This window comes from Nilaparvata lugens, chromosome 3, assembly GCF_014356525.2.
Source record: "Nilaparvata lugens isolate BPH chromosome 3, ASM1435652v1, whole genome shotgun sequence".
Lineage (NCBI taxonomy): Eukaryota > Metazoa > Arthropoda > Insecta > Hemiptera > Delphacidae > Nilaparvata > Nilaparvata lugens.
The window spans coordinates 78157737-78172863 of NC_052506.1; the positions used below are offsets into that span (position 1 = coordinate 78157737).

General features: G+C 45.1%; 1 protein-coding gene across 1 annotated transcript; it reads left to right on the top strand.

Annotated features, from left to right (window-relative positions):
* Positions 1–11929: 11929 nt before the first annotated feature.
* On the top strand, positions 11930–12634 carry LOC120350285. The gene has a single exon (XM_039422905.1). It carries the CDS (start codon positions 11930–11932, stop codon positions 12632–12634), a length of 705 nt encoding a protein of 234 aa, XP_039278839.1.
* Positions 12635–15127: the final 2493 nt, after the last annotated feature.

Genomic DNA, 15127 nt, shown 5'->3' on the forward strand with positions numbered 1-15127 from the left:
TCTACATTTTAAAGAAAAGGAGTTTCCTTTGAACACTAATATTACCATAAAAATCAGACCATAGGATTATTCATCATAAATCAGCTGTCTAGTGGACTATAATACGTACTAATCATTCAAAAACATTGAACATCTCGAAAATGTATATTTCCATCAATGTTGGGAGACAGTTGTCTACTAACTTTGTCTTTCCATAAGCTGAGGCCATGATTCTAGTTTGGAGTTATTGGAAGAAAACATTTTTTTACATTTTTTAAAATTAAAATTGCAACAAATATTATTGAAAAGAAATTGATTTCTAAAATCATGAAAAGTGAGAAATGAAGTTTGTATGAAATCAGCATTATGGTAGTTTATTTTGTTAATTTCAACACACCGATTTTTCGCCAACACAACAACACAGAATGTTCTCTGATGGGTTGATTGGATTGGCATATTGGTCAATAAATTAATAATTCAGAACTACTATATTGTAGATTGCAAGCACCAATTATTTATATAGTGACTGCACTATGTGACGTTTATCAAAATTTCGTTTTATTTTGTATTTTATATTTTGGTCTTTCATTTTCACTTCATCATTACGATCGACTTTAACTCTTTCCAATGCATTAAAACACGAAACAGTCGTTGATCACACTGCTGACCCCTTTGTCAGATGGTAGCGAGTTGGATTGGTGTCGATACGATGTGACTGTGTTGACTATTAACATTTATTGTTATTTTTAAAACATTTTTATTGAATTGTTGACTTTGTCTTGCATTTTTGTAGAAGTGCTCTGACAATTAATTAATTAAGATACCATATTGTCTCGTGCAATATTTGAAATCCTTATATTTATCTACTTCTTCAACATCTATAATTGCGGAGTCAACCATTGCAGCGGTAAAGATTGCCGATTGATAAAGCAGCAGCAGTTTGCAGCGATTGATAGCAGAATTTGGTATAAGCTCCTAGAAGAGCTTGTAAGAACCGTATGGTATTTTTATTTCAGCAGATGCATGAATATCAAAAATATTCAAAACTCACATGGCACAACCAGCTACTACACATAGCATGTACTGCTTATCATCAATTTTTTGTGAAAAAAAAAATCGCTCAAACTCTGTGATCTTATGGTCTTTGATGCGAAAACACGAATCCGGAATCATAGTTGCAAAATTCCTTACCGTTCAAGAGATATAACCATTCAAGAATTTCAAAATTTTAGGTATAGCTCATCCTGTATAGTTCTGACATTTGGCTCTGACATTTATCAGGTCACACATAATCTTGATACCTCCCTCGTGTTTGCTACCTTTCAGCCTGCCGCTCTGCTCTGCTCCCCACGCCACGCATCAACCAAATGAGTGGTTGACCCACCCGCCACCAGGGTGCGCCTCAGTCGCCGCCACCCGTTCCTGCGTTTCTATTGGCCGAGCACCGCCAGCCAATAGCAGCACAGGTGAACTCGGGGACTGTGAATAAAAGGGGGCTACTCAGCTACCCTCGATAGCACTTGCTCACTAGCAGCCTTCCACTGAAGAGCCAGAAGAGACCAGCAGCCGAGACCACTACCAGAGACCACTACCAGCCGAGACCACTACCGAGACCAGGAGCAGAGCAGCGAGCAGGCCAATGAGGGAACCACGGCGAGACTAACCGCAACCTGAGGTGTCTTCCTTGTCTACTACCCAGCCGATGCCTAGGAGGAACTGAGCCAGCCGCCGAACCCAGAAGAGGAGGGCCCTACGTCGGCTTCGCCAGGTGGAGGAGAGGCTGAGGCTGTACACCGCCGCGCCAGCTGCGCCCCAAGACTTAGTGCCCCAGCCTAACAACTGGCGCGCGGTTCTGGATGCGCGGGTTGGGTGCCGAACCGACATCGGAGTGTGTGCAGCAGAAGCCTACAACCCTGCCTGCCCGGGGTTTGACCGAAGGCCCCTTCTAAACGAGGAAGTGGTCGAGGAGGTCCTCCCGGCAGAGATTCGGCACGACCTCTGGCTAGTAGATCACCCGGTCAGCCCTCTCCATAGCCCGGGTAAACCAGAGTGGAGACTGCGAACCATTGACTTGAGCCCCTGCCGGCCTGCTCTCGCACCAGACGGACCTGCCCGGGACCCTTGCGCGGCGTGGTATCGCGCCAGTCGACGACTACTAAACATCTAGCCTGCCTTGGTCCCTTTTAGGGCCACCAGCAACAATCTTGGTCCCTTTTCAGGGCCACCAGCAACAAACTTGGCCCTTTTCAGGGCCACCAAGAAGCCATTTTTTTTCAGACAGTGGTAACAAGCCCCTCGCTCGACCCAACTGACTGGCCTAATTGATGAACGAGCCACACCTTCCGCCATATCAATTATTGGCGCCTGCCAACATGAGGCCACTCACTGGAGATACAATAACCCGTTACCACTGTCAAAACTTTTTTTTCAAACAAAATGTCAACCTAAATTTTCAACTAAATATATGTCTTAAATTTTTCATCTAAATGTATGTCTTAAATTTTTCATCTAAATGTATGTCTTGAATTTTTCACACAAAAAAATTCAAACTTATTTTCTTTCAACAAGATGTGTCTCTGTGGGAGTGAGATAAGAGTTATGAAAGCAGCTTGACGCGTCTCGTTTCGGCTCCTCAAAACTATTGTCGTTTCAGTCGGTTTTTCTCATTGAATCAGCGTGATTCTTTCATATATAGTGTGTGAAAGTGTTATCAAGTTCATCACCGAATCTTGTTGCGATCCACCTCATATTTCTTGCGCAATTGAGAAATTTTAAAATCAAAGTAACATGTTTCCATCGCCAAAAGCTCTATGAAGCGGTTCTAAGGCGCAGGCTTCGATTGATAAGGCTGCTGCAGGAGATAAGCGCCCAGCCGTGCCAGTAAATCAACGTTCGAATTCGGCCCCCTCTGCCTCTTCGTCCAAAGGTGGAAGCGATACGGTGATGGGGGGAGGAGCGGCTCGAGAGAAATTCTCGGCATTCCTTTCCGATGACGAGTTCCTGAACAGGCTAGCGGATAAGGTTGCCGATAATCTATTCGATCGACTGGCAGATACCATCTCCGCGCGCTTTATCAAGCGTTTGAACCGCGACTGTCGGCGTTGGAGGCGAGAGTGGAGTCTCTTGCGGCTGAGGTTGTCGCCGTTCGCGAGGACGCGAGGGCCCGTCAGGTGCTGCTCGAAAACAGGATCGATGACCAGGAGCGTACCAGCGGCGCAACAATGTGCGAATTTTTGGCGTGGAGGAGGTGAGGGGTGAGGACGTGACAGCCATCGTGACTGAAATATGCCGCAACAAGCTCAACGTTAATATAGACCCTGCACTGATTGACCGATGCCATCGCTCCGGCCGTGTTGTCGATCCAAGGCCCGGCGAGCCGCGACCTAGGCCGCGTCCAATACTGGTAAAGTTTATCAGTTATCAGACAAAACGGCCGTTCTCTCCGTGCGGCGGCAGCTGAAGGGGTCCTCGATCACCATCCGTGAGGACCTCACTCGAAAGCGGACAGCTTCTATCATCGCGAGGTGGCTGCTCGTGTGGGCCAAGCAAACGCCTGGACTGTTGATGGTACGGTAAAGTGGAGGAGGGGGCTAGAATTATGTTTCGGAGAAATTTCTGATTAATTTAGTAGAAGCTGAACTATGAAATTGAATTTAGAAATCGTAGTATCTATGTTTATGTGAAAGACTTATCATGGTTTATTATTATTTGATTCATTTTCCATTTTTCACTATTTTTTAAAAATATTTTATCTATTACTTTTCTTTGTTCTCCTTATTAATTTTATATTTTTCTGAAATTTTAAATTATCGAGTAAAAATTTGTTCTGTCTTATATAAGACAGAACGCATTTACAAGACAGAACAAGTTTATCAGATCAAAGTTGGGTTTGTTCGCCATAATGAAATACTTTGTTTGCCATACTACTGTACGATTTAATGATTGATAATTATTTTCTAAAAAACAAATAGGTAGATAGTAATCTGTCTACAATTTTCTTACAACTCAGATGATATACTCTTATAGCCTAAATAATTACAGATTCTATCTGATTTATCTTCATGTGGTTTATCTTCCCACTATTATTCATTACTTTCTGCTCTCAATTGTCAATATTTATTGATCTCTCTCCTTTCTCCTTCTCTCTCTCTCTTCTACTCTCTCTCACACTACATTTTCATATTTTTTCTGCTCCCAATCTATTCTATTTACCTGAGGATTGTCGTGATTGAGTCATCATTGTCGCGCTGAGTGTTGGCGATTCCCTCAAGCGGGCATTCTCTCCTTTCCCGGATCGACTTAAGATTGCTCATGTTAATGCGCAATCCCTTCTCTGTCATATAGATGAATTTAGGGCACCTTTCGAGGGCAAAGATTGTGACATCATTCTTGTATCCGAGACCTGGCTAAAACCGAAAATCCTAATCGACTTGTTGCACTCGAGGATTATGTGCTCATTCGGAATGACCGGCTACACAAGAATGGGGGAGGGGTTGCCGCGTTTGTCAAGCGTTCTTGCTGCCTGTTCATAAGTTTTCCTCTGATACCTCCGTGCAGCTAGACCTGATACATGTTTATTGAGGTTAAGTGTAACGGAGTTAAAATGTTAATAGCAGTTTGCTACAGGCCGCCTCATATTGGGTATATGTCAGAATTTGAGGAAGCACTACTTGAGCTGATGGTGCCCTATGAACACGTGGCTATCATGGGTGACTTCAATACTGACTTACTTGGACTGATACTCATGACAAAATACAACTGACCACTATGTTTTTGCGAATGGTATGACCTTGCTGCCTCTCCAAGCTACGCACCATACATCCACTTCGGACACATTGCTTGATCTTATTGCAGTTGCCGATGTGAGAGCAGCTGTGTGCCATGGGCAGTTCCCCTTTCCAGGCCTCTCTGCACATGATATGATATTCCTAGTTTATAATATTAAGAGGCCTAAACCTAAACCAAAAATAATCACTTATAGAGATTATAAGAATATAAACTACCACAATTTGTTCAATGATGCAATTAACCTTGACTGGTTACAGATATTCCAAACTAACAATGTTAATGTTATGTTGGACATTCTTAACCACAATATAGTTTCTCTTTTTGAAAAACATGTTCCTTTAAAAAATCGCAGAGTAACCAGAGATCCTGCTCCATGGCTCACAGATGAGATACGCCAGCTAATGAGGGATCGAGATTATTGGTGCAAAATTGCAAGAGCTTCAAAAAGCCCCAATGATTTCAATCATTATAAGCGTTTGAGGAACTCTTGCAAGCAAACAATTAGAAATGCGAAAGCTACATTCTATCGTAACTTGATCTCCTCAAAGCGATCATCAACTTCATCTCTTTGGCGTGCTCTGAGGGAGATTGGGGCTGGCAAGGAGAGGCAGGTACTGACTGTAGCTCACTCAATGACTGTAGCTGGATGATCTCAATGACTTCTTCACTGACATCCCTGTGGGTTTGGACCAAGCTCGTGCTCACTTTGACTCTCTGCCTGATTTTCATCCCAATGAGGACTTCTACTTCTCCAATGTCACGGAGCAAGAGGTCTTCTTGGCTGTTCATCGAGTGAAGAGTAATGCTGTTGGTGCGGACGGTATCCCGATTAAGTTCATCAAAATTATCCTTCCTTTTATCCTCCCATTTCTCACCCATTTGATCAATACCACTTTTAACGTCTGTTTTTCCCAATGACTGGAAGCTATCTATAGTGATTCCCTTGAACAAGATCCCTAACCCTCTCTCTCCATCCGATTACAGGCCTATAAGCTTATTGTCCGTTTTGTCCAAGGTTCTGGAAATTATCGTTCACTCCCAATTAAGCTCATTTATCCATGGTTCTGGATTGATTGGTGACTTTCAATCGGGGTTCCGTAGTGGTCATAGCACCACCTCTGCACTCCTGAGAGTCACTGATGACATCCGTAGGGCTATGGATGGTAGAGAGCTAACAGTTCTAGTCCTAATAGATTTTAGTAAGGCATTCGATAGCTTTTTCCATCCCACTTTACTCTATAAACTCAGAAACTTAGGTTTTTCCAACTCCACTGTGGCATGGGTGAGGTCCTATCTTCAGGGTCGGTGTCAGTGTGTGAGAGTCGGGGATGCCTCTTCACGGTGGCGTGAAGTGAACAGAGGAGTTCCTCAGGGTTCGGTATTGGGTCCTCTGCTGTTCAGCATCTACATAAATGACGTGACAAGCACTCTACTCACGACCAGACATCACCTGTATGCCGACGACTTGCAAGTATACCGGCACTGCAAGAAAAATGACTTCGACGTCACAGTTGATGAAGTCAATGCTGACTTGACTCGTTTGGTTCGATGGACTGAGAATAATGGACTGAAAATTAACGAAACTAAATCAAAATCAATAGTCATAGGTTATTCAAGACTTTTAAACACAATTGACATAACTAACGGACCATTTATAAAATTGAATAACATACAATTGCAATACAGTTCTGACGTGAAAAATCTAGGACTTACAATGACAAGGACTCTTGACTGGACCAGCCACGTGACTCAGACTTGTAACAGGGTCATTGGGGGGATTATGACATTGAAACGGATCTCTGACTTCATTCCCTTTTCAACGAAGGTTATGTTGGTCAAGACCCTGATCTTCCCGATCTTCAACTACTGTGACATTGTGACTCTTGACATGACAGTTCAACTTCTGCAGAGGATGCAGCGTGCACATAATTACTGTGTTCGCTTTATCTTTAACCTGAGACGTGACGACCATGTAACTGAATACTTTAACAGACTTGAACTCATGAAGCTGCGTGAGAGTAGATCACATCATGCTTTGTGCTTCCTCTATAAGATATTGAAAACTGAAACCCCTAAGTATCTGGCAGTAGAGTACCGTTACTTGAGTGACTTTGGTCGTGGAGGAACGCGGCATGGATCCCATCTGCTGGCTGTCCCAACACATAGGACTGTTATGTACAACAAGTCGTTCCTTGTGACAGCCTGTAGTTTGTGGAATTCTCTGCCTGCTGAGCTAAGGCTTGTTGAGGGACATCGTCGGTTCGGTGCGGCTGTCTTGCGGTGATCAGAGGTGGTGGACTCGGCTGGAATGTTCACTAAATTTAACGTGTGTGTTAGTGTGTGTGTGTGTGTGTGTGTGTGTCCTTTCTTCCTTCTTTAATTTATTCCTCTCTTTCTTCTTTTTTCTTCTATCGAATGATCTATGGATTTTGAACAGACGTTTCTTCCGTTTTCACTTTTCAGTTTTCTCTTTTCTCATTGTATTATTTTCACTGATTCAAATTAGAAAGAAATTTTGTTTTTTTTTTTTCTTTCTTTCATTCGCTATTTGAAAATTTTATTATTTTGTAAATTGTTTTATTTTATCTTATAATCTTTGTTGTATAGTGTTTAGTTTTACTTAGAATTGTATTGGAGGGTTAAGTGTAAGAGAGGGCCGGCTGCGCCCTAACTTCGCCCTCCTAGGTTTTTAATAAAGGCAGCTAATCAATCAATCAATCAATCTCTGAATCTTTCAATTCAGAATACCTGTCTGGGAACAGGCAATTTCCCAGTGGCGCCCATAACACCTGAACATGGTAGCGACTAGAACCGGAGCCGGAGACAGTGGAGATACGACCACCGAAGATTCAATGCAGTCAACCAGCCAGCACACCAAGTCTACATTTGCCGGCTGGCCTGCACAGACCACCGGTCAAACCGACAGCAGCACGACGCAGCCGCCCACTTCCACCAGCGAAACCGGGGCAATGCAGCCACCCACCTTCACCAGCGAGCCCACTCGACCAACCACCCTGCAACCCAGCGCGCTGACCGTCAACCTGCCCTGCTCCACCGTCAACCTCTAGTCACGCCGCTACCGCAACCAGCAACATGGCCAACTTACCGGCTCCAGCCGTCAGCTACACTGGCAGCCTCAGCCAGCTGACCAGCATAGCGACCCTGCTACCATTCTTCCGCGGCAAGCTCCATGAAGACCCCATCACCTTCATGCGACAGTGCACCGAGCTGCTACAGGGTCACCACATTCCCAGCTATACCTGGGTCATGCTTCTAAAAGCGCAACTACAAGACAATGCCGCCACCTGGCGGAGAGACTACAGAGAATTCGTCACCACCTGGGAACAGTTCCGTGACCGACTTCAGGCCCGTTTCTCGGGAGCCCATAAAATTGCAGCCGCTCACACGGAATTTTATGGCACCACCCACAAACCGAACCAGCCAGTGGAGCGATTCATCCGTCAGAAGCTCCAACTACAGCAGCGCTTAGGAACCAACCTGGCTGAAGACGAGGTGATTGCCCTGCTCATCGGTCAGCTGAGTTCCGAGCTTCGCACCCTAGTTCGAGCTGCTCGTCCCACGAACTATGAAGAGCTGATCATGATCGCCAACAACCTGGAAACCGACCTCAACAGTCGACCAAAATATAAGCCGCCTCAACCTACTGCACCCGCAGGGCCACCCCATCGAGAGCCGCCACTGAGGTTCAACTACAACCAGTTTCCTCAGTGTCATTACTGCCCGGCCAAGCATTTTCATCGCGAGTGCCCAGAACTCGCGAAGAAACAGCAGGGAAACGGCAATACTGGAGAGACTTGACTCCACCCCTCCAGCACGGAAAGTAGGAGTCCACTACACTAATGATGAGGTGCAAGACCCGCAGCGCCAGCCTCGCAGATCACCACCCCAACTACAAGCGATAACTGTCACTGAACCGGCCAGCCAGTCATTCCTTGGTCACGCCACCGTGGATCCTGCCAGCGTCATCAAGCCTCCTTCCAACGTCACCGAAGACCCCTCGCTCTTCTCGGCTGACGGAGACTCTCCACGGTACCTAGCAGCCGCACCTCCACGGGCTATCAAGAATGACCCAGTACCAGTCGTCACCCGGGTCACCGTCTCACAACAGCAACCGCGTCTGGCACACCCTTGCGCATCAACCACCCGGCCGTCACTCATGACTGTCTCACTCACAATGGATCGATTGCCTACCCGTCACGCCACTGTAGACCCTGCTAGCGTTGCTAAGTCTCCTTCCAATGTCACCGAAGACCCCTTGCTCTTCCCGGCTGAGCACATCATCGACCACCAGCCTGGGGAGGAACATGCAACTGTGACCCACACGCACCCGCCACCTACCGGGGTCGCTGTCATGGACGGAGTCACCAACACTGCCCTCGCCGCAGTCGACGACCAGGTCACCAACGCTGACCCAGCCACATTCAGCCGCCAGGTCACCAACACTGCCCCAGCCGCAGTCAGCCACCAGGGCACCAACACTGACCCAGCCGCCGTCAACCAGCCGGTCACCAACACTGCCCCAGCCGCAGTCAGCCACCAGGTCACCAACACTGCCCTGGCCGCAGTCACCGACAAGGTCACCAACACTGCCGCCCCAGTAGTCAACAACCACATCACCAGCCCTCCGCCCAGCCAAGCACCAAACCTAGCCATGATCCAGATAGATGGACAGACTCTACCTCGGATCCCTGTCATCCTCGCGGGTAAACAACTACACGCTCTACTCGATTCAGCCACAACGCACAACTACGTGAGAGCTGCCCACCTCGACCACGGTACATGGATCCAACCGCTGAAGCTACCTGTACTGCTGGCCAACTGTCCCACTAGCTGCGAAACGGCCATACAAGGACATCTGGATCTCCAGATCCAACAGCACATTCAAAATATTCCCTTCCTAGGTCTACCTGACCTACGCGAAGACATCATCTTGGGACGACCATGGTTTCGGGAGAATAAGGCAGTGCTTGATTTTGAGCAAGACAGGCTAATCTACGGCAAGACACAGCTAGATACGATCTTCTGGATAGCGCAACCACCAGTCTCAGTAGAGATGGACACTCACCTGGTTGACAAGTTACTAGAAGACATGCCCAGCGACCAGCACTGACGATTAACAGTATTACTGCAACAACACACAAAATTGTTCATGGAGCAGATGCCACCCTCCATCACCACGGCTGCCACCATGACAATTCAACTCAACAGCTCAGAAATATGCAGCCAGCGGCGTTACCGATACTCACGGGAGAAACTGCAAATTATTGAGTCCGAAGTTGACGCCCTCAAGGAACGCAACCTGGTAGAAGCCAGTGATTCGCCTTACAACTCTCCAATCGTCGTTGTCCCCAAGAAGGACGGCACATCACGGTTCTGCATTGATTACCGATGGCTGAATTCCATCACCGTTCCAGCCACGGCACCGCAGATGACCCTACAGGACGTCATTCGAAGCCTGGGAACTTCAAAAATATTCAGCTCACTCAACCTACAGATGGGATACTGGCAGGTTCCACTCGCACCCCAGTCTCGACCTTACACGGCCTTCACCACTCCCTATGGCCAAAAGCTACAATTTAAGGTCATGCCTTTCGGCCTATGAAATGCACCCAGCTGCTTCCAATCCATGATGAACAAGGTACTGAGTGGATACGTCAACAAGTTCTGCTACGCTTATCTCGACAACATCATTGTGTACTCAGATACCTGGGAAGAACACTTACTCCACTTAGCTAAAGTGTTTGAACAGTTAAATCTATACAATCTCTCTGTCTCAGCAGCAAAATGCCAGATCGGCCGCAAGCAACTTGAATACCTCGGTCACATAATCACCTCCAAGGGCAACCAAGCAAAACCGCAGGCTATCCTAGCTGTGACTTCTGCCCAACCACCCATCACCAGAAAGAAACTGTGAGAATTTCTCGGAGTAGTCAGCTGGCTACAAGAATTTTTACCCAACGCCGCTGACGTTTGTGCGCCTCTGTCTGAGCTACTTAGCACAAAGACGCGATGGAAATGGTCACCAACAGAAGAGACAGCTTTCCGCCGCCTACAAGCATTGACCGCCAACATCCAACCACTCTGTCGACCAGATTTCTCCAAGACCTTCATCCTACAGACAGATGCCAGCAAGGTCGGTATAGGGGCTGTCCTATACCAAGAAATCAACAATGACCGTAAGGTGATCGCATACGCCAGTGCCAAGCAGAACCACACGGAACAACAGTATCACAGTAACGAACAAGAGTGCCTTGCGGTTGTCTTGGCAATAAAGTGATATCGCCCTTACCTGGAAGGCAGGCCATTCATACTCCGTACCGACAGTAAGGTTACCTGGTTACAAACTGCAAAGGACAGCTGCGCCAAACTCACTAGATGGGCCCTGCTCCTACAAGAATTTGACTTCACCCTAGAACACTGCCCGGGTAAAGAGAATCAGTTCGCCGACGCACTGTCACGGCAACCCGACAACGAAAAAGTTGAGGAGACCAGTCAACAACTAGAACGAACCATGCCTCCCGACATCCTGCCAGTCACCAGTGAACCTGCTACGCTAGCAAGCATCGCAACCGAAACTGAACTGTTAGAAGAGATTTGGAAAGCACAGGCCACAGACGACCAGATCAACGCGCAGGTACAACGATGGATGGAGATCGAACCACGACCGTTGGAGGATCAACCGGGAACTGATCAAGTATTCCTCACCAGTTACCGCCTACACAACCGACTCTGGGAGAAGAAGACACGCAACGGTTGGCGAATAGTCATACCGCCCAACTTTCGCACCTGGCTACTGTTCCGCTATCACAATGATGATCTAATGGGACATCCAGGCTATGCCAAAACCTACCAAAACATTGCTACATACTACACTTGGCCCCGTATGAAGGCGCAGATAACCGCATACGTACAAAATTGCCTGCTGTGTAGCTGCTCAAAAGCGTACAACCGGAATCACGAACCTACGCAACGACCGCGACGGTCTACTAGACCATGGGAAACCGTATGTCTCGATCTGATGGGCCCCTACCCACTCTCCGAGTGAAGAAATCGATTCATATTGGTCATCACTGATTCTTTCTCCAGGTGGATAGAAGCCTACCCACTGCCTCACGGTGACGCCAACACGATTTGCCGCACGATGGATATGCACCTGTTTCCTAGATGGGGATACCCAAAAATCCTACTCTCCGACAATGGCACTCAGTTTACGGGGAAACTATGGAACGAACTCTGCCTCAAATGGGGAGTCTTACACTACACCACGCCAATTTATCACCCCCGAGCCAACCCTACCGAGAGAAGGAACCAGGAACTCAAGAAGGGACTACGGATCCGCCTACAAGAACAACACCAAGAATGGGAGAACCAACTACCATCCATGCTATTCACCCTGCGAATTCGACAGAACACGGCAACAAGATACAGCCCCAGTCAAATCCTGTTTGGCCAAACCCTTCCACGGCCTGGGGAATGGAGCCACTGGCCCGAAAATCAACTCGAACCGCACAAAGACCATATTAACCAGCGTCTACACACGCTAACCGCAAGCCAACGCGAAGCCATGTTGAACCAAGAAAATTATCTCAATAGGAAGGGAGACCCGATAGCCGAGACACAGCCTCGTTACCAGATCGGCTACCAGGTGCTCACATGGAATCATCAACTCTCAAACAAGGCTCATAAATTCCACGCGGGCCTAGCACCCAGATGGAAGGGACCATATACGGTCACCCACAACCAAGGAGCTGTCTACTGGATCACCCGTGACAACGAGACCATCAAGGTGTATGAGACTCAACTACGCCCGGCTCCAACCACCGACCAGCAACATCTCTTGGAATAACAACCCACCTGTTGGGGGAGACCCTTCTGGTCTTATTTCTGTAATTGTTGACCACAACCCATCTGTTGGGGGAGACCCTTCTGGTCTTATTTCTGTAATTATTGACCACAACCCACCTGTTGGGGGAGACCCTTCTGGTCTCACTTCTGTAAATCGCCCAATGGCACTTTTGTATATTTTGTAAACATTGTATCTTGTTTTTTGCAATCAATAAATTCTCGCCATGGCTACCTCAAACGGGGGGGGGGGGAATTGATACCTCCCTCGCATTCGCTACCTTTCAGCCTGCTGCTCTGCTCTGCTCCCCATGCCACGCATCAACCAAATGAGTGGTTGACCCACCCGCCACCAGGGTGCGCCTCAGTCGCCGCCACCTGTTCCTGCGTTTCTATTGGCCGAGCACCGCCGGCCAATAGCAGCACAGATGAACTAGGGGACTGTGAATAAAAGGGGGCTACTCAGCTACCCTCTATAGCACTTGCTCACTAGCAGCTTTCCACTGAAGAGCCAGAAGAGACCACCAGCCGAGACCACTACCAGAGACCACTACCAGCCGAGACCACTACCAAGACCAGGAGCAGAGCAGCGAGCAGGCCAATGAGGGAATCACGGCCAGACTAACTGCAACCTGAGGTGTCTTCCTTGTCTACTACCCAGCCGATGCCTAGGAGGAACCGAGCCGGCTTCAATTTTTCATGATTTTCATGATGGTTAGCCTACATCATGGATTTTTGAGAAAATAAAAAATTTCAATCTTTCATGATTTTCATGATGGTTAGCCTACATCATGGATTTTCTGAGATTCACATCATGGATTTTCGAGAAAATGAAAAGAGATTTACATCATGGATTTTCGAGAAAATAAAAAATTCAATTTTTCATGATTTTCATGATGGTTAGCCTACATCATGGATTTTCTGAGATTTACATCATGGATTTTCGAGAAAATAAAAAATTTCAATTTTTCATGATTTTCATGATGGTTAGCCTACATCATGGATTTCCTGAGATTTACATCATGGATTTTCGAGAAAATAAAAAATTTCAATTTTTCATGATTTTCATGATGGTTAGCCTACATCATGGATTTTCGAGAAAATAAAAAATTTCAATTTTTCATGATTTTCATGATGGTTAGCCTACATCATGGATTTTCTGAGATTTACATCATGGATTTTCGAGAAAAAAAAAATTTCAATTTTTCATGATTTTCATGATAATGTTACATCATGGATTTTTGAGAAAAAAAAATTTCAATTTTTGATGATTTTCATGATGGTTAGCCTACATCATGATTTTCTGAGATTTACATCATGGATTTTCGAGAAAATAAAAAATTTCAATTTTTCATGATTTTCATGATGTTAGCCTACATCATGGATTTTCGAGATTTACATCATGGATTTTCGAGAAAATAAAAAATTCAATTTTTCATGATTTTCATGATGGTTAGCCTACATCATGGATTTTCTGAGATTACATCATGGATTTTCTGAGATTACATCATGGATTTCCTAAGATTTACATCATGGATTTTCGAGAAAATGAAAAATTTCAATTTTTGATGATTTTCATGATGGTTAGCCTACATCATGGATTTTCTGAGATTTACATCATGGATTTTCGAGAAAATAAAAAATTTCAATTTTTCATGATTTTCATGATGGTTAGCCTACATCATGGATTTTCGAGAAAATAAAAAATTTCAATTTTTCATGATTTTCATGATGGTTAGCCTACATCATGGATTTTCTGAGATTTACATCATGGATTTTCGAGAAAATAAAAAATTTCAATTTTTCATGATTTTCATGATGGTTAGCCTACATCATGGATTTTCGAGATTTACATCATGGATTTCCGAGAAAATAAAAAATTCAATTTTTCATGATTTTCATGATGGTTAGCCTACATCATGGATTTCCTGAGATTTACATCATGGATTTTCGAGAAAATAAAAAATTCAATTTTTCATGATTTTCATGATGGTTAGCCTACATCATGGATTTTCTGAGATTTACATCATGGATTTTCGAGAAAATAAAAAATTTCAATTTTTCATGATTTTCATGATAATGTTACATCATGGATTTTTGAGAAAAAAAAATTTCAATTTTTGATGATTTTCATGATGGTTAGCCTACATCATGGATTTTCTGAGATTTACATCATGGATTTCCGAGAAAATAAAAAATTCAATTTTTCATGATTTTCATGATGGTTAGCCTACATCATGGATTTCCTGAGATTTACATCATGGATTTTCGAGAAAATAAAAAATTTCAATTTTTCATGATTTTCATGATGGTTAGCCTACATCATGGATTTTCTGAGATTTACATCATGGATTTTCGAGAAAATGAAAAATTTCAATTTTTCATGATTTTCATGATGGTGTTACATCATGGATTTTCGAGAAAATAAAAAATTTCAATTTTTCATGATTTTCATGATGGTTAGCCTACATCATGGATTTTCGAGAAAATAAAAAAT